We start from the raw sequence: 22,039 nt of genomic DNA on the forward strand, positions 1-22,039 counted from the left end.
AAACCTTTAATGTACTTGTAATTTGTATTCATAGTTTATGTTTGATACCTTAAAACTTAAACTTTAAGAGGGATTATCTTCAAAAATGACACAATATTACGTCTTATATAAAAAAAAAAGTAGTTAATAGTTTGAAAAAGAACATTTAAATTTAGTTACAGTGAATATTATTAATATAAAATTAATAGTACCTAGTAGATTAATTAAAAACATTTTAATTTAATTTAATGATTTATATTAATATATTTTTGTTTCAGTAAAATTTTCTGTCAAGGATCATTCTGCTTATCGTAAAGATGTCTGGATTATTTCATGATTCGAAGACTTTAGTGGACATGAAAACTAAATGCAACCTTGATGTTATTGAAAATCTCTTCAGTAAAACAGAGTGGAGCAAAGAGTCAAACAATGACAAACTGAATGAAACTACCAACAAATGTTTCGATAAAGAAGATTCTGAGTTAAAAAAAATGGACTCCTACTAATTGGATCGAAAATATCCAAAATTTCTTGAAAGTATTAAGGATACAGATTTTAATAGTTGGGCATATAAAATAAATGGAATATGGAAAGATCTCGATAGAACGATCATAGATGACGTCCGCTTAAATCCCACGAACTATTCATTAATTTATGTCCTAAATCCCATTATAATACCAGGTACTAGATTCCGTGAAATGTATTATTGGGATTCGTTCTGGATAATTAGAGGCTTATTAATATGCGAAATACATATTACTGCTAAAGGTATGAATGTATGATAAGTAATTATATCTCAATGACTAAAACTTTTGGACAAGTTCCAGGTAGAATTTACTATGCTAAGCGATCTCAACCCCCCATGATTACACCCATGATCAAAACTTATATCGATGCATCAAATGATATGACATTTGTGATAGAAAATATTCATGCATCGGAAATTGAATTCCAATATTGGAAAACACAGCACAACGTAACAATTAGTAAAAATGGAAAAAATTACACGCTTGCAGCTTACAAGCATTCGTCAACAGGACAACGACCCGAATCATACTTAATCAAATTTAATTTATGAGCTTATAAATATTAATTGATTTTACTGATTATTTCTGATTGAACACTAGCATGTGTGGAATTAATAATTCACGTTTTGTTATGATTTCAAACTTATTTAATTTTTCTGTGACACTGCAGTGTATATTATTAGTAAATATCTACATTTCAAATATTTATAATTTCAAAATGTGTTTTGTATAACAGGGAAGACTTTAAGAAAGCACAACACCTTAAAACTGAAAGTGAAAAAGAAAACTTTTATTCTGAAATCAAGGCTGCAGCGGAATCTGGTTGGGACTTTTCGAGCCGTTGGTTCATCCTAAATGGAACAAATGAAGGTGAATCACTTGCTAGTTTTTGTATTTATTATATATATTTCCAACGACGCTTAAAATCGTTCACAATGAATTCTGCTTTCTGCTTTTGCTTAATAATCGGTAAAAAAAGTTTCCTCTGTTAGATACTATAATAGTAACAACAAAATAAATAAAAACGCCATTTATTTTAAAACAATAGATTTGGGCTCAGCGTACTTACTTCTCTGTACGTATAACTCTACTAGACATTTTTCCTTGTATCAATAGCTCAAGCGAATATTATGTTTATATGGTTTTTATTTCTTACTATCATTAATATTATTTTACAAAATACACTTTTATTTTATAAGCCTATATGTTCATATTTTGCTTTTTGCTGCCTACCTATACCACGCGTGTGCCGGAAATTGTGTAGGTAGTGTATAACAATACATTAATTATAGTTAGGTACCTGTAGAATAAAATCTATAGTTTGAAAAATTATTCGCAATACCTACCTACTATTAAATAGTGATTTAAGTTCAAAAAATCTCAGTTTTGTTATTTCCTTAAAAAATACTTACCTGGTATGTTCATTTAACACTTAACAAACAAATTAACTTCCGAACATTTCTCAAATCATCTTTGATGTATAGCTCTGAACAAATATGTTATATAACATTATATCGTTATTTCTTTAATATAATTACAAATTTGATTCGAGCATTTGTAGCTCATTTTAGTTACATTTATTATAAAATGAAATAACTATCTAATTCTTTAAAATCCTATTTATGATTATAATAATCAGTTTAAACTTTATTTTTTTTAATATTTTAACATATTTTAGACTTAAAATAAACAACAATACATATTTATAATATGGTATAGTATCTATACATAATTATATAATATTATGAAAATATTCTATAAATTAAGATCCTCTTACTAGTTAACTTTTCAGTGGGTATTACAGTAAACAATATTGTATTTCAATAGACACAGCTTAGAATAATTTAAATGTTTTATGTAACTGCATGTTTAGTTATTTTGTATTAAGGCAGGTACCTAATTACTTTGAATTGACCCATTATCATTTCTTCTTTTTTTTTATAAAAAACTTGTCCATAGTATAGAAATAAAATAAGTAGGTAAGTAACTTAAGTTAACAGAATAGGTAATTAGTAAATTAATATATTAAATGATTAATGTTTGTTGTTTCTACAAAACTAAAAAACGCGTTATAAAACTTGGGACACACATTTGTCATTCAGGAGACACAGTATTTTAGCCCTTGGTAGACCGTATACATTTTTTTAATACTTGTTACTACATCTGCAGTCTTATTTAAATAAATAATATTGTCGTTGGTTATCGTGTATACTAATTCGCCAAATGTTTTGACGGTAATGAGTGGATGAAGGTGGCCAAATAGGATTAAATTCAGACGAATATCCAATCCAGGATGGATTTGGCTGGACGAACGGAATCGTGTTAGAATTTCTCCAGATATACAATTCCACAGCGTCAATAGAAAATTGGAGTATAACAGCATAAATCTGCAATGATGAATTGAAGAAGCTAATAATTTTAAAGAATAATAATACAAATAAAATATATAATATATAATTAATGTAAAAACAAATTAAACAATAATAATATATAATATGAAAAGTATAATGCATTTGATTACCTTGACTCAAACTACAATCGGAAGAAAACTCTAAATTTGTATTTTTAATACAAGTTAATAATATTATATCCATATTTTGTTATGCAACTTACTTGTTGAACATATTTTTTAAATAGAGTATAATATTAATCAACGAACAAATAAATTTAAAATTTTGATAGATAATTTCAGTAGGTTTATAATAGTCTGTCAATATTTGATTTTAAATGAAACGTTATCGTATAGTTGTGAGTAATTTAAAAGTTTTTTTGAATGTATTTTTTGATGGTTTTAGTGGATGGTTTAGAATACTTAAATGTGACATCAGTCTTAGATTGTTAATTAGAATTTAGCAATTTTGTTATAAATATTTTTTGAATCGGACATTATTTTGCTCTACATTTCCAAATTGGTAAGTTAATTTAACAAATATCTGGATTTAAAAAATAAGTGAAAACTTATTAACAATAGAAATTTATGTACAGTGTGTTTCAAATTGTATGTGAGCATGTTTTACCATGAAATATTAAAATTAAGAAAAAATTATCTGCCCATGCAAAAATTGTTTTGATTTATTATATTATTATCTAGACAAATTACCTAGATATTAAATAGGTTTTTTTTAATTAAAAATCGGATGTATGAAGGGCATAATTTAAGATTAAAATTGAAATTATTTTTGAAATAACATTAATATTCATGTACAGTTTAATTTTGAATGCACTACCTTACGGTCTACACATATAATAAATTAAATAATTAAAACAAAAACATTATAATATTTAGACGCTTATGTCTTATTTTATTGTTAAGTGCCTCGTATTATGTGACATTGTTACGTGCGTTGCCCGTGAATCCACGCGAAATTAGAATTTAACATATCCATTAAAGCACGCACCTGCTATACAGCAGATTGGCCTTCCTGGTTTTTCTGTACTACAATTATTTATGTAATTTAATTTGAAATGTGGTTGGTTAAATATCCTAAAATCATAAAAAATAATGTGACGATATAATATTTATTTAATTTGAACCTTCGTTATAAAATATATAGTAGTCGTTTGCTTTGCATATTATCTTTTAGTTCTTATAACTTTTTTTTATAAATGTAGTAAATGAAGTTTTAACATAAACAATATAATATTTGCCTTCGTATAAAATATATATTGTGTAGAATTTACATTGTAAATATTAACCATTTCGTATTTGCATTTATATTAAAAATAATTACTTATATAATTTACTTACACTATGGCGATGCTCATAAATGTTAGTAATGTCCGTTAGGATCAAACTACTGAGGTTTCTTCATAATAGTTTGTAGCTAAGTATATTTTTACTGATGCTTAAATAAAAACTTTATCGGAAAGATAGAGAAACTCTTTAAAGTATCACTCAGTTTTGATACTAGAATTGGTTTTACTTAAAAAAAACTGTTGTAAGACATTAAAGTATAATAATATAATATTTATACACTTCGCTCCAAATCTGAAAAAGTTTATGAATTTATTAAAAATAAATTAAACTTTTTATATTGATGTAACTCAAAATATTATATATAAGATAATAGTAAGAATATTGAGAATTACGTAATTTGTACTAATAATTACTATACTTCACCTTAAACTTATACAAATAATATATAGTATAAGGAAGTAAATAAGGACATAGGGAAGTAGTTTCCAATTTACTTTGTTATTATCGTTATTGACTAGCAAATAACTATATTTTCCTCTACTGGCTCTACTAGGTATATGATATACCGTATATCACATCCAACATCAATAAGTACCTATAATAGTATACAAATGGGTACCTTTTTACAAATATTTAATAATATGTTTAACAGTATTTTAACTATTGTTTCTAAATGAGATTAAATGTAAAATAATACCTGGGCGGGAAACCTATGTCATATACAGTATAATTCTGGCCGTTCTAAATAGTTAATATTTGTTTAACACAATGCAAAACCTAATAATAATTATAGACTACCTACTTATGAGTTATGTTATGTAATATATAACATATTATTAGCTTATAACATGTTAAATCAATTTATGCCACGTAAATAATAAACAATTATGTTATTTAACGTGACTTTAAAAGTGCAAAAGCACATACGTATATCTATTTATATTATAGTATATTTATTAAAATATGAGTAAATATTTTACAGATTGATACCTGTATAATATTTAAATAATTAATAATAATTATTTAAATCCTCACGCGTACAACCTACTTAATTATTTTGAAATTGACTTCATTAGACTGCATAGTGCCTACGAACAACTATCGTATTATTATATTATATTGTACTTGACAACGTAGGTACTGCAATATTATGCGATGCTATGCATCGAGTCGAATACGAACTTTGGGAACCCGTCGCTGACGTCATACAAAAAAATCGATAGGCCCTCTCTGCACCACATAGACTGCTATATAGTGTTAACAGCTGCAACTGACAAACGTGTGGGTTGCGTATTTAGTGTTCTTTTACCGAATTGCTTTACATATTACATATGACAGTTTGATAGCGGACTTGTTATAGAAAACAACAATTTCCAGTGTCTATGTAAAATATAAAACAAATATCCTTTATTTTTTTCCAACCCATAGTGTTATGTGTGTATGCCTATAAAGTTAAAGCAACAACAACAACAAATTATAACTTCACCCGTTACTCAAAACAATATTTAATATTATTTTCATTTTATGTAATCACATTTTTTTCCAACCATTTAATTGCCATATTGAACAAACTTTAACTTAAGTTAATTTTATAAGCAATTATTTGAATGTCAGCCAATCTTACGATGGAAATCATAAAGGCAAATGATGACAGCAATATAAACCTCAATAATTGTAACAGAACGGATATTGCAGATGAACACGACAATGCACTTTACTCGTTTTGTGAAACGAGTCACACGAATTGGAAGTAAGTTATACGATTAAATTATTTAAATTATTAAGGTTTTTTTTTATTTTAGTTTCATTATTTTTAGAATGTTTTGAAAAGGTAAATACATATTTAAAATATAAAAGTTCACAATAAAAATAATAACCCCATTATTAGGTTTAAATATTAGTAGTACCTAAGTATAGGTTATTTGTATAAATCCTGAATTAGAATTATAAATACTTATAAAAAATGTAGAATTTTATAGCACGCAGAGTCTTAAAATGTACAAATGTACTACAATATGTTGATTATATTTATAACTTTATAAGTACCACCATATGATTTATATTACATGGAAATTGTAAAAGCCTTTATTCCTGACTCAATAAGGTTGTTAGAGTATTTAAAAAAATTAAATGTTGTCTATTGTACAAATTTACATATTGTATTAATTATTTTATTAAAAAATACAAATCAGAAAAGTTACTGTTGAAGAAAATCTAAGTACTTTTACCGAGACTTTTATTATCCTAAAAGGTGATGACAGACACAAAAAAAATTAAAAAATTAAATTAATAAAAAACACACATCATTATAAAATCAATACATTCATCGCTTCGCTCAGAATCTAAAATTGTAATCAAATGAATTTTAAATTAAATCAAAAATTTTTATTATTATTATTATTTTGTAGTAAAATTTTCAAAAAATTTTCAAAAAATTATCAATTATTTTTAATATATTATGCTTTATACATGCTTTAGGATTTGATATTTGATTCTTAATCTTTTAATTCATTTAAAATTATTAATATAATAATATAGTATGATCCGCTGCCTATAGTTATTTATGCTAAACAATGGCCTGTTAAATTTTTGCTTTTTTCCTAATATAATTATTATAAGTGGCGTATCATTTTATAACAATAGCTCCTTAGTTAAAATTAACAAATAGATATGTTTAATTCTACAATTAATATACGTATTATTATAAATAATATAAAATTATGAAATGTCAAAATTTGGTTTTTTAGTGAAAACAATAAAGTTGGATACTTAGAAGAACAATATGAAATTCTTCATTCATCTGTTATAGCTTTGACTTCACATTTTTCACAGGTAGCATGCAAGTTTATGAGTACAAGCACTTATACTGTTTATCATTTTCGACTATTCTGATTCTTTTATTAATTGCACCATAATATCTTAAGATTGACAACTAAAATAGATTTGATAACTAATTATTTTTTTAATACATTCACATTTAAAATTTTGAAACACTTCTTTTTCTTCTTTTACTAACACGAAAATCCTAAATTTATTATGTATATACATTATACAATATACATGTGTGTTTAATATGCAGGTACAGTTACGAATTCATCAAATTATTGAGTCACCTGATGAAGAGAAAAAACATTTACTTAAAAATTTAGAAGAATTTGCATTTAAAGGCATCCCAAACGTGTATACGAATTGCTCTTTGAACCACTTACTTGTAACAACGGTAGATTTTTGTTAATGACATTTTATGAACGAAAATGTATAGATTTTTTACTCTTAGAACGATGACGACAATATGGTGGAAAAGAAACATCAAGTCCAAATTGAAGTAATCAAGGAAATGAAAAAACAGTTGGAAGCTTTAGAGAGCCATATATACAATAATAAAGACGAATTTGATCTTCCAGAAAGTTTCGTAGACGTTTTCCGCGAAAGACAAAACAACATAATTAGTAAATTCTATCTTTTTAATCTACACAAATTCTTTATTCTCTTTTTTTCCTTTTTTTACATAAGTAATTAATTTAATCCTAATCAAACGGTTTTATTTTTAGATCAAGTAGAAAAAAAAATTAAATTTAAGTATCAAAAACTCTAAAAACATGTCTGTAGAAGAACTAAAAGAAGAAGTTGATAACGCAATTCAAAAAGTACGTAATCAATCAGTCGTACTAATATACAACAATCAACACCTATAAAATATTATCATTTTATATTTTAGTAAAATGCCTAAACTCTTAAATAATTATACTCAATAGTCATAAATAGGTCATTTGAAGTAAATGTTCACAAAAACTTTATTTATTACAACATATTTTGTTGTCGGGGGATGCCCGTTACATAAGAATATGTAAAATTAGAATTTTCCTCGTGTGTGGGTCTGATGTATTATGTAACAGTACCTATTACATAATATAACTGTCGGAAAATTGATACAATTATAATATCAACCTTCAAGTAGTAAGCAAATGCACTGTTCTATACTTCTATAATAGTATCTATTATGATATACTATTGTGTTATTGAGCCGTGCTAATTATCTAGCTACCCCTTTATAATATAGCCCCCCCCCCCCCCCCCCGATTTCCGCCAATGATCAAGGCTTGATGATTTTCGTATAACAATACGTAGTATATTATCGTTAATTAACCAGCAAAATACATTTAATCAATTCTTTATATATATATAGCTGGTAAATCCAATGAAAGCCACAGAACATTTGGTAGATCAGTTAAAAACCCAAATAGCAGATCTTGAAAGGTTCATACAATATTTACAAAGTAAGTTCACAATTAGTTAATTAATTATTGTTCTACAGGGTATATGCCAATATAATCTTATTAACTATAATTGCGTATGGTAAAACCAACGAAGGAAAAAAATCATTCATTTATCCGCTATAAAGTCATAGTTATTACTTAAATTTAATTAAAATGTAACGTGGAAGTAAATTTGAGTTGATGATTTAATAATGTTTTATTCACAATATATTATATAATATCTTTCTATAACAATGGATTTTAAACCTAGAAAGACAAATTGTTATAAGAATTCTTAAATACAATTAAATTTTTTTTATAGCTTAACTGAAAATAAATTTTAATTACTTATTATATTTTGTAAAGATTATTGCTACGTAAACTTAAAAATATAAATTAGTTTTTAAGTTATAGGTATTAATTGGCAAACAAAATTATTTAAAACTAAATCAATCAATATATAAATTGTTTATTTCCATTTCTTAAACGAAATTTTAATTTTACATTTTGTGTACAATTTTCAGCTGGTAAAATCAAATTGAAAACACCAGGAGATAAAGTCACGAAAATATCAGTATCTAAGGACAAAAGTTTTGAACGCAAATCGAGAGACGTGGTAATTGCACAATTTAATCACCTAATGTACTTTTGTTTTTTTTATATTTTATAAAATACTACAGTAAATGTGTTACCATTAAAAAAATAAACCAAATATAGGTAAAATACAATTGGAAAAATAAAAAAAAATAGTTCTAAATAAAACTATGCATAAACGCGGAAATACAAATTTGAATACTTCTTTATGATACATTTATATTTACTTTTATTTTGTCACATCTAAAGCTGCATTTACCATATTATAACAGTGATAAAACTTATTAAATACATCCATTTAGTTTATTAATATTAAATATTTATTATATTATATTTGCTATTTTTCACTTTATAATAATTACGACATTATAATATCAACACCGTATTACTTACCTACCCTAAATTTTGTCTAGTATATCCTAACAGTAGGTTTATTTATTTTTGACAACACTTATTATTAGATCGTGTAAATGTTATTATGAACTATACTAGTGTGATTACTGATTGATCACAGCCTACTCTTCATCACTGATAACTAGTATTCAAATTTGTATCTGAGACCGATTGTAGTTTATTCTTATTTCGTATTATAAACAATTCGATAACGTAGGTAAAATATTATAGACTGCCTATTATTTTTTTATATATTAATACTCAGAATTCAAATAGGTACCTATTCAAATCCCGAAAGAGTAAACACAAATAGTCTAATGAACCCGTTGTGTTAAATACAAACAGATGTTTACTACAAAATAAATTACAACCACCAGGATTCAATAGGTATATAACACATTTATAAATAATATGAACAAGTTTGGAAAGCTCACTATGTTGACACTCAATGAGCGTGCTAAATTTCCGGTCTCTAAATGCATTTTAATACAACGTAATAAACTATAATTTCATATTATACAATTCGAAAATAATTATTTGGTAACCTTTATATTTTTGTACCTTTTTTTGCTCTTTTAATACTAGTATGAAATAAGAATTTACTTAGAATAGAACCGTACTTATTACATCTTAGTATAAACAATCGTAACTATATAAGTGGGTAGTAAGTACCGGTAAGTATCGGACGGAGGGACGGACACAACGGGGATATAAGGTGTTCTGAACATATTATGTTTAGAAACCTAAAACAGAGTAAAATTATAATTTAGATAATAGATAGAAAAATCATTATTTTATGTTTAGATAGGTAAAATAGAATAACTTTAAATGATATTTAAAATCAGTAATTTCTTTAACTTACAACGGATCGCATTAAATTCTTATTTTTTAGCAGTGTCAATGCGTAACACGCATTCAATTTCGTTAAAAAAAGTATTTTCGTGAGTCCGTTAGAATTTTGAAATAATACTAGTAATATAAAACATAGCTTACAATTGCATTATGAATAAACAGTAATAATACGTTTAATTGGTGGAAAGTTTTAAAACCCTAGGATAAATATTTTTTGAATTACAAGATATTAAGTAATAACTAATAAGTAATAAGACAGAAATAACCAAAATATTATTAGACGTAGAAATTTAATTTTTTGTTTAAACATTCAATATTGACGGAATCAGAAATTTTATCTATAGAAAAATATGTAAATAGGTATATATTTTCGATATTTTATATTTTACTGATTACGACCCTTGCATAATATTTCCAAGCTGTTTAACCGGGAAATAAATAATATGAACATTTATAAAACAATTTGAAAAATTCAAATGCCTATAAAGTACAAATAACTCAAAAGGAGCCAAAATATTTTTTAAAATATATATCTCAAAAAATGCTAATTTTAAAATATTTAGAAAGCTTTTTGGAAAACTTTTTACCACCCAACGAGATCTACCAGAAAGTAGAAACCACCCTCAAAATGTAAGCATCCAAAACATGACAACACACACAAAAAAAATAACATTAAAATAATTTTTAAATTTGAATTATTACAATAGCGGTATAGGTAACGATAGTATAGTAATAATAGATATTATAATACATTTTTAAATATTATTTACTTTATTATGATTTATGAATACAGAATACTAAATAACTCATTAAACTAAGCAACCTCCATATAGTGTTGGTGTTGAAAAATATATATTATATGCTTTAAATATTATGTTAATTTAATCTGTGTATTTCTTTTATTCATATTAAGTTTATTAATATTTTTTAACATTTCACACATTAACAGAAAACAGTAGGTGCTGTTAGACGGTTAACTGCAATAATACAAATGTTCATCGGTACTCAAATATCATGCACTCAACGACATTTCAAAATGAATACACTGAAGAAATCAATGAAAATAAATCACTGGGGGTAAGTCTACACATTACGTGCACCTACCTATATATAATAGACACAATGGCGGTTTTAGGGGGGCTCAGGGGGCCATTCCCTCCCAAATTCCAAAAAAAAAGGGTGAACCTACTATATATACAATTTAATATAATATATGGTAATGTACGCTTTTATTATTACGGTACATAATATTATATTATATCAGTATACTCGATATTGGTTAAATGTAAATTCTCGTTACCTAGTCGTTATCTTATATTTTCGTGTAGTACACTAGTACGCCAGTAAATAGTAAGTGATTTTCCGATAGGTAGGGACTTTCAGGTTCTCTATTAATAATTCCTAATAGATATATTTGTATTGATATGTTTGACGACTGTCGTGTTCAGAGTAATTTATTGTTTCAATGATTGTAGTTGTGAATCATTTTACCATGGACAGATACTTTTCAGCATTACGACGTCTTAAAATCTGGCCGAGTACACACAAGGCTGTAACTGAAAAACATTTTGAAGAGTGCCAGTGGCGTGCTCAGGGGGGAGTTAAGGGTTGTATCCCCCCATTGTCTTTTTTTGCTGACCTACAGAAAACAACTTATAAGTTATTACAACCGTTTTAGAGGCATTGATTTTTATTAATTATTTATTTTATTCGTTGGGTCGAGAAGCTTGAAAATTTAATACAAGGCTCCTAATATTAACAATAATATATTGTTAAAATTGCAAATGGCAGTTAAATAATATTAAAAATACAGTCACAACTTTTTTAGAATTTTTTATATGTCAAAAAATTTGCGTGTTGAGTAAATAGCGTGAAAATTTAATACAAGGCTCCTGATATATTTCACAAGTTTTGCGTTTATCGTTATTTAGAATAGTGTTAACACCTATTCAATTTATTAATAATAACTAATGGGGGCAGGTAATGGCCCGGATACGGAATATAATATAATCAATTCTAATGTCCGTATACATGAAATAAATATTTCTACGAAACTAGTATAACTTTTGAATAAATGGTTTTTATATTATTTTATTTTGCGTTATTTTTCGTTCAATTAAATTCTATAAATTAAGTTTTGTGTTGTTTTTCGTTTAATGATATTCTATAAATTACACTTTGCGTTATGTATTGTTTAATAATATATTATAATATACTTTGTTAATCGTTATGTTTAGTTTTGCGGTATTTAATTATTTTTGATTATCGCTTTCTATTATAATTATGTTTACAAATTGCAATAGTTTATTGTCAAATATAACGTTATAATCATAACTTTATTATAACGTTTGCAAGCCTGAAGCCCTTATTACCACAACAATTTATTTAAATGGATTATTACTTATAACGTCCCCCCTCCCCCTCCCCATTGCAAATTCCTGGGCACGCCACTGGGGGAGTCCAACATATTTTAATCTTGTCACTTATCATATTTACGTCTCGTTTAGAGATACATACACACATATCTTAAATTTGCACCACATTTATATAAATAATAGGTACTTATAAATATAAATGTAGGTATAGGGGTGTTAATAATATTAAGTCAGATGATGTGTGGTGAAAAATGCTGAAAGTTTAAAACGCAAAATTGAAATAATGAGTTTAAAAAAATGCATAAACATTAACATTAACATGATGTTTTTTATAGTGACTACAGAGCCAACTTGGAGTTGGTTGTCGCAGAACTATTGGAAATGCTTGCTTTACCTGAAATTCATGTTGATAGTGATTATATGTCGGACTCCGAAGGTGCTATAGCTGCAATGGAATGCAACGGGAAAATAGCTTTAACGGTTCGGAATCGATTAGCTCCAGCCATTCAACATTTGATTCAACATGGCCTCATGGTGGTAAAGTTAAACTTTAAAAAATCATTAATCATAAATCATCAATTTTAATGTGTTTATATAATTTGTACACGATTTAAAAGAGTATAAAAGTCTTGGATCTTCAACTTTGATGATGGTTTCTGGTAGAAAATTGGATCTTGTTATTCTAGCTGGAACATTAAAAGCTAATAGTAGTCAAAAGTAAAAAATTCAAATTCTCAGTACTTTTAAAAATAATGGAAAAATCAAAAAAAATCTGGATTAATATTTCAATTTAAATGACTGTATAGAGACTTGAATTTTTACGAAATTTTCACATAAGGATTTTAAAAATGTTATGGCTTTTTTGTGCTATTAAATTTTTTATTCATTTTTTAATTTATGTGTGATACCTACCATAATATTATTATCTATTTTTAACTAAAAAAAAAATTTGAACATTTAATACAAGGTCCCCTCACATGTTTTGATTACCAAATTTTAAAAATTCAAGGATTTTATAAAATCCCAACGGTCACACATAATACTTGACGCTTCTCCCCACTTAATCATCAAAACGCACATAATCCAAATGTTGACGACATCCACAAATCCACTATTATTTTGTACTAGGTATCAATCCTGTAGAAATATTGTGTTTTAATAATAATCTTTTTTATTACTAGAACTGAGTTGTTTATTTTTACTTTGACGATAACCTCAACTAGGTTTATACCTATAACCTATACCTACTATATAAGATTTATTTCGAATGATGTGTTATTATATTTAAATGTTTAGATTCACATCACTATAGACATTAATATTTTAAATATACCTATACCCATACAGCATAAAAATATTTCTCGACTATGGTAAAAATATTTTCAGGAAAATAATATACTTGTCAAAATATTTTAAAAAGTTGCGTAAATAATTAGGAAATATTTTAGTTATATTCTTTGGCCCAAAAGTTCATATATTTGAAAATATTTTATAAAAAACATTTACAAAATATTTTAATTAGATATTTTCAAAAAACATTTTTACGGAAACTTTATAAAAATATTAAGTCAACATGTTTATGCAATCATATAGTAAATATTTTGTTATCATAAGAACAAAATATTTATAAAATATTGTTAGTCAAATATTCATTATTCAACCATTTTAAGACATTCACAAAATATTATCATTTTCCAAATGCTGTGTGGGTACCTATAGCCTATAGGTACCTAGTCGATACCAAAAATGTCTAAATCCGTAGCAGTATAATATATCAATATTATGCACTACGCAGGTTGGTCAAAGCACGAGTGTCGTACCATTTGTGGACTGTTTGCATCCAAAGATGAACAACTCAAAATCAACAATGCACGCATGGGAGCTTATATTAAAATACTATGAGATAAAAAACGGTGATTACTTCAACTCGACACCTGCCCGTAAACTATCTCAGAGTTTCAATTTAGACATTGAAGGCTGTAAATCGTCAGTTTCTTATAAACAAGTATTTACTCACATGACAATTTTGTTTATGAATTTAGTATTTATTTATTTTTTATAACCGACCATTTTTTTGTTATTACAGTGTCTACTGTCTATTATTGGAAATATAATAACATCCCATTCCCGGTATAAAAGAAGTTACGGTTCGTGTTTTAAAGCATTCGTGTGTGCTGGACTGAAGTAAGTTACATACATTTTAACACCGGGTATCTATAGTAAAAATGTATTGTTAAAACTATAAATAGTAGTACCTACATTTGGTTGTCTGCGAAGTGCAAACTATAACTTCTCTACACTATATTTTAATAATAATTTAATTTTTCAGTTCAAAAATGTTTGTCAGTTGGTTAAAATTTATATTCAAATGTCAACCATTGGTTGAACTTTACTATCAACCTTGGAGTTATGTAGCGCAAACAGGTTCGATTTATTTTTTACTTCATTGAAAAATATATTTGATATTATTAAGAATACGTTACCTATACTAAGTTTTGTTATCCGTTTAGCATGGAAAATTTACTAAAAACGATTTTTTTTTTAAATGTATAAAAGATGGTAAAAAATGGTAAAAAATACCTACTTAAAGTATACACAAAGTTATATATTTATCCGTGTATAATTTTTTTATTTAAAGATCAGTTAAGTTACATAATATTGTATTACCTATTTAGTATTTAACTATCTATTTAGACATTAATTCATACCTAATATTAAATCTACATACAAAAATGTAAATAAATCTTATTTAAACGGGGGGGTGGGGAGGAGGATTATGTAGGTATGCAGTAGTCAGTAATATGTTAAAATATTTTCATACTTCACTATTTCTATTTCATAGAATATCAATTGAATTGGACAACTTTTCGCGAAAAGATCGATTTTACGAAGTGGTTACGTCATATAATATCTTATACTTACACTTATATTTATATAATTATATTCCAGATTTATCCCATGAATATGATATTACATTATTAGTTATTACTTATTGCATATATCAACAATTAATTTAATTTCAGGTTTCGACGATGCATTGCGTTCACTGGAAAAATTGAACCAATATAATTTTGATCTACCTGCAGATTTAGCTATTCGACAACTACAAAACATAAAAGACGCTTTCTAATATCATTATAATTTATATTTTAAAACAATTAATATTTTTGTAAACAGAAAATAATTAATTTTTGTCTTTGTTATTTATTAATTTATTTTCGTAGAATAAAGTTGAAAATAACAATATATTTTTTTTTTCATACTTGCATGTACATATCTAAGTGAAAAATTTCCTATTAGGCACTATTCTTAGTGGCACAAATTATCTGTTTTATTTTTTAATTACTACTTATTTTTAAACCATCACCTATCTTAGTGTTGCATCAATCACGAAATTATGATGACATATAAGATTAATACTTCGGACTTCCAATTTCCTAATAGGTACACTTAATATACCTCTCTACCTCTCTCTTTTTTGATGTGACATTAGAAAACGTTAACGCCTATGAAAATTTGATGTTAACACACAATGTAAATACCTATTCATTCACGTTGAATGTGTTATGTGTAGTCTTTTTGCAGTTTTCACCAAGTGCGTATGATAAAAGTAAAAACAAGTCTTCTAAAAAAAAAATAAAGAAACTGCTCTTACTGACATATGTATTCGTATATAAAAACATGCATTTAACCCACGCTAAATAATAATAAAATAACATTCAAGCCACGCGTAGGTAATAACAAACCAATTATCTATTTTAAAAGTATATTGGACGCCAAATGGCGTCAAACGCGTTGCTGATTGATCTTCATGACGCTAAATGTAGTACGCATTCAACGTGTTAAAACATTTATTTTAACAATTCAATTTCATCTATAGAAACAACTAACGTGTAAGTATAGGTATTAGGTAAAGAAATAGCGCAAGTTATAACAATGTATATATATTTGCATATTTTTGTATAATTGTATACCTATCTAATAATTTCTTAGAGGTAGCAATATAGACGATTAGGTAGTTAGGTAATAAGAATAAACATTGTTAAATAATAGTTTGTAGCAAGGCAATATTATTAATAATTTGGTCTATAATATTATATAATATATTGTGTTTTAATTAAATAATTAATTTAAAAAAATATATTACAATTACGAAAAATGGGGAAAAAAGTATGAAGACAATTTATACTAATATATTATGGATGATTTTACATCCTTGACTGCTTAGAATTTTAGATAATTTATAATTGTATGCCCTTAGTACAATGTACCTCTAGTTGCACCCACCATAGGTTGCAGCTCATCGGGGTTTTATATATAATAATTTTAAAGCAAGTTTTATGAGTATTTTAAAATTGTAAATTGTTTGTACATTTCAAAATACTTGCTTCAAAATTAAAATTTAAAAAAAAACATATGTGGTTCACTGGATAATAATTTTACTTTTAAATTGTATAAGAGGTCAATTCACTCTAATTTTTAAGCTAACATGATCTGCTAAGACAAAGAGCCCGCATTTGTTGTCTTCGTCATACGGACGACATAGAAAATGTTTGTTTGCCAGTTTCAATAGTGTGCTGTTAATTTTGATATTAGAGTGAATCGACCTGTTATCAAACATTTAGGTAACAACATTATATGTGTTCTCTCTTTGATTTTTTACGATATTTTAATTTAAGGAAATATACGGCCTGCGCCTTTGCAGAAATATATATTCCATATAATCTGATAAGTAGGTATTTTAACCATTTTATTATCGTACCAAAATATATTGTAAGCAATCTGAATAATAATCAATAAGTAATATTTGAATAAAAAAGATAATATAGGTACCTCTAATCATTTATTTTCAGTTTTCAAAACCAATGATTTAATTCTATTTTAATTACCTACCTACAAGCTAAGACAAACTAAAGAAACTGAACTAAGAAATGCACCTTACCGCAGACTTGCTGAGATATTGTATAATATTATAACCTATACTTGGACAGTTTTTTTATGATCAATCATTGGAATTTAAATTAAACACATAGGTACTTATATTAAATTTTACAATGACTTACTCAATGACAAGGTACACTCGACAGTCGACACCTACTAGCTATACAATAGAACGTTACCTACTTGCCCACATTTATTTTTGTACTGTTACAGTATTACATGATTAAAAATATTAGACTAAAAGGCACTTTACCACGCCCCTTACGAATAAATTTCAAATTTTTTTAAAGACGTGTTTTAACGCTGTTTTGAAACTGATTGTTTTTTTTTTTTGCGGAAACCATTATTAAAGAAGTTTTGATAAAAATACTCATGGTGATTGGTGGATTACAAAATGAGGGTTTGGCGTTCAATTCCCGATTTCATACTCTTTTTTAAATGTTTTTTCGTGATTCACTCGACGTGGTTTTACATAAAAAATCTAGGGATATTTTTGGTTTGCAAAGCGTAGGTAGCGAGTGAGTATCAAACACACCATCTACTTTCTTCTGGAAAATGTACTTTACCTTAAGCCCAATGTTTAAAGATGTTTTGTCAGAACTTCTCTAATAATGGTTTCCAGGGGTGTATTGGTACGGATACGAGCGTATACCCGTCAGCAGATTTTCGATTTTCGGCGTATACCTAATGAAAAATCTCATTTTACGGGTATACGCTCCTAAAATAACCCGAAAACCAATTAAAAGTTAAAACTTATTTATTAAATATATTAGTTTATAGGAAAAAAATGTTATGATGTTTTAATGAATTATTTATCTATAGAAGTATTGAAGATAACAATATGCGTTGTGTTTAATGTATTTTAAGTTCAATTTAGTAAGCGCGGAAAACGTGTTTCTTGCGGTGTTGTATGCTGGTAAGTGGTAATCATTACTGACGCTACGTGTTTATCAGGCATGGGCCAGTTGAATGGCTTATTATTTTTGATTTATTTATTATTTATATATTTATTTATAAATTTTTGTTACTGCAATAATGGGTATTTTCCCTAAAATGTAAGTATTAAACAATTTAAACTTACAAGAAACTACAAGAGTGTAAAATGTACAACCCGTAAGGTGTTTGGCCACTGGTGTCCGTTTTAACTTTTAAATTCAAAGAATTTGACTTATAAGTTTTTAAATATAAATGGTCCACCTCTGAATCAATGGAGCCCAGAAGTATACATTACGTCATGGCTAATTAGTCAACATAGAGCTACTGATACTAGATACTAGAACAAAGATGTTGAACACCGATGAACCCAATATTGAATACAAAACATCTTTGTGGAAAATTCTATAATAGATTGTATAATATTAATATTATATATTATATATTCATAATTTAATATAATAATATTCTTTTATTTATTTTTTGTTTTTTATTGTTATTTATTTTTTTTGTTGACATTCAAGTTGATTTCGTTTAATTTTCTATTGTTATATTATTAAAAAACAATGTACCTACTAATTTAATTGCAACAACGTTATTTACGATAATATAATTTGAACGTAATATTAATTAGAAGTTCTAAACGTATTAGAGATTAATGAATGTTTTTCGAGTGGAGTGAAAAAAATTTTTTTAGGTTACATACATATTTTATTAGTGCGTATACCCATAATTATATTTACCAATACACCACTTATGATTTCAGTATAAAAATGCAAACAATTTAAAAATCAGCGTTGAAAACATCTAAAAAAATTTCGTGAGGGGCGCGGTAAAGTGCATTTGTACCATAGTTAAATAACTATTGTTGAAATGAATAATTAGATATGCATAATGCAATTAATAAAATTGTAAATATTAATGATACCTACCTATAGGCATTGTTGGGTAAGTTACTTTTAAAGTAATTAAGTTACTTTACTCATTACTCGAATAAAATTGTAATGAAATTACTTACTTTACTTTTCAAAAAGAAAAAAAAGAAATATTTTTTTTTAATTTCTTGGAAATTGTTATTCTGCAGGCAATAATGTAACTTTTTATAGAAATACATTACCTATAGTAGTATTTGAAAAAGATGTGCAAATAAAATATGTCAAGTAATACATATTTACATAACAATTGTAATTACTTATGAGTTATGACTAATAAAAAATAGTACTAATTAATTGTATACATACTTATCAATGGTAATTAATTATTATAGGTACCTATAGTTAAGTACTTAAGTATATGATGTATATTGTATTTATGTCACATACTCATAACATAAACCTTAGGTATGTAAAAATAAAATCATAATACATATAGAACACAATAAGAACTTATAAAATTATAAAAATAAATCGTTTATAAATGCCAAAATATGGCTGTAATAATTTATCACAGTACAATGTAAATATTTTGATTTTATTTAATTTTCAGAAAAATAATGTTATATTCTAATGATATGAAGTGCTATTAATGAATAGCTTCTTCTTCAAGCCAACCATGACCAATGCCCTATAATTGTATGACCCTTCCATTGTGCTTATTGTAATTATATTTTTATACAGATTGTACAAATAAAAAACAAATATGACAAAAAAAAAAAAAAAATATTCTAATGTAAATTCTAAATACCTATAGTAATAACTAATAAGAATTTTCAAACTGAATAGTTTTTGTACAACACTAATTTTTTTATAAAACCTGCATAGTTTAGGAGCGTATAAAACTTAATAGTCCACGCTAGATATTCATAGGAAATGTTCTGCGGAGGTACCTAGTACCTACTACCTATATATTTAGAAAAATCAAATTAAATAATAAATTCTCGTGGTTTACGGTGCAATTCGACATATCAAATGTCAAAATCATTGTAAACTGAATTTTGGCGAGTTAAAATTAAATATACATACATATAAGATTGGTAAACATAATAATACCCGCATAGATATAGATTTTTCAACTCGTAATAAGTAGGTTCTTAATAATTCAAAACTGTAACGCGTTATTTTATAGAAACTACTTATCAAAAGTAATTTCCATTACATTTTCGTTACTTGGAATTACGTAACGCGTTACAACAGTGGCGTCACGAACAACGAACTTCATTAACTTATGAGGCACAATAAATTATATTAGTAATTATAAATACTTATATAAATAATTACGTATTTACTTAAATGGTAACTGAGAATGATTGGCTAAGACGGCTAAGTGTTAGTGTGTACTTATAAATTATTTACTATATTATGTGAAATGCCCCTAGTCTCCAGGACACCCACCATCCTTTAAGCTGAGGCACGTGCCTCAAATAAAGTCCTTCGTCACGCCACTGCGTTACAAGCAAAGTAACGCCGTTACAGTAACGCGTTACTTTCCTTACGTTACTACCCAACACTGCCTATAGGCTATAAGTACCTAGTACCTACCTACATTGCACCTACTAGTGGCTATTTATATAGTTATTTCTTATTGTAATATCATACCTACTACCTAATTATTCCGTTTGAAAAAACATAAATACATTTCAATAAATATTTTTTAAATTACATAAATTTTACACCATATTATAATGAAATATTTTATTCTTATAAAATAATTTACCTATAGGTAAATTAAACACGATATTGTAGGTAGCATAACTTGATCGGCAATATAACAATACTTGGTATTTGTTACTCAGGATGACGGAAGCGATAAGTCGCAAATCACATATTATGTACGGGAGTTATATTCACAGACATAAATATTAAACACCATGACAAAATAGATCTATAGAAATCAGTGTTGGGCAAGTTACTTTTGAAAAGTAATTAAGTTACTTTACTCGTTACTTAGAGATAAATGTAATTAAGTTACTTTACTCGTTACTTAGAGATAAATGGAATTAAGTTACTTTACTCGTTACTAAAATAAAATTTTATCGAAATTACTTTACTTTTCAAATAGAAAAGTAACTCATTGCTTTCTCGTTAAAAAAAAAAATTTTTATTTCTTGGCAATTATCTTTTGCAGCCAAATTGAACATACAAATAACAAATTCTTTATTTATAAAGACCTGAATAGTTAATTGGATTGTATCAAACGACAAACTTGGTCTTCCACACAACCTATTCATAAGAAAACTATTTAAAGGAATCATATTAAATAATAAATTTAATAAACTGTTTCGTGATTTAGGTGCAATTCGACATATCAAATGTCAAAACCATCGAAAACTAAAATGTGGCGAGTAAAATTAAATGTATATAAATATTAGATTCATAAATACCCGCATAATAGACAAACATGTTTTTTTTGAATTCGCAATAGGTAGGTGTAATAACAGGTTAAGCGCCATGTATAGGGTCTATTGACCTTTCATACGACTTGTCAAAATGATTCTTATCAAATTCGTTAGGTTTGTCTAAAAATTTTTTTACATTTCAGTGAGAAGAAAGACAG

General features: G+C 26.5%; 1 protein-coding gene and 1 pseudogene across 1 annotated transcript; both read left to right on the forward strand.

The window, feature by feature from the left end:
• The first annotated feature begins 296 nt into the window (after window positions 1-296).
• Window positions 297-2,891, forward strand: LOC132949069 (trehalase-like; annotated as a pseudogene).
• A 2,575-nt stretch (window positions 2,892-5,466) lies between these two features.
• LOC132936577 (RUN domain-containing protein 1) lies at window positions 5,467-15,913 on the forward strand. Its single transcript, XM_061003318.1, is given in 14 exon segments — window positions 5,467-5,953; window positions 6,951-7,035; window positions 7,283-7,423; window positions 7,481-7,652; window positions 7,755-7,765; window positions 7,767-7,850; window positions 8,390-8,480; window positions 8,984-9,075; window positions 11,248-11,375; window positions 13,009-13,210; window positions 14,469-14,678; window positions 14,760-14,857; window positions 15,003-15,097; window positions 15,697-15,913. Coding segments are annotated over 14 exon segments (1,659 nt in total). The 5' UTR covers window positions 5,467-5,810; the 3' UTR covers window positions 15,804-15,913.
• Window positions 15,914-22,039: the final 6,126 nt, after the last annotated feature.

The sequence above is a fragment of the Metopolophium dirhodum genome, chromosome 1, assembly GCF_019925205.1.
Source record: "Metopolophium dirhodum isolate CAU chromosome 1, ASM1992520v1, whole genome shotgun sequence".
Lineage (NCBI taxonomy): Eukaryota > Metazoa > Arthropoda > Insecta > Hemiptera > Aphididae > Metopolophium > Metopolophium dirhodum.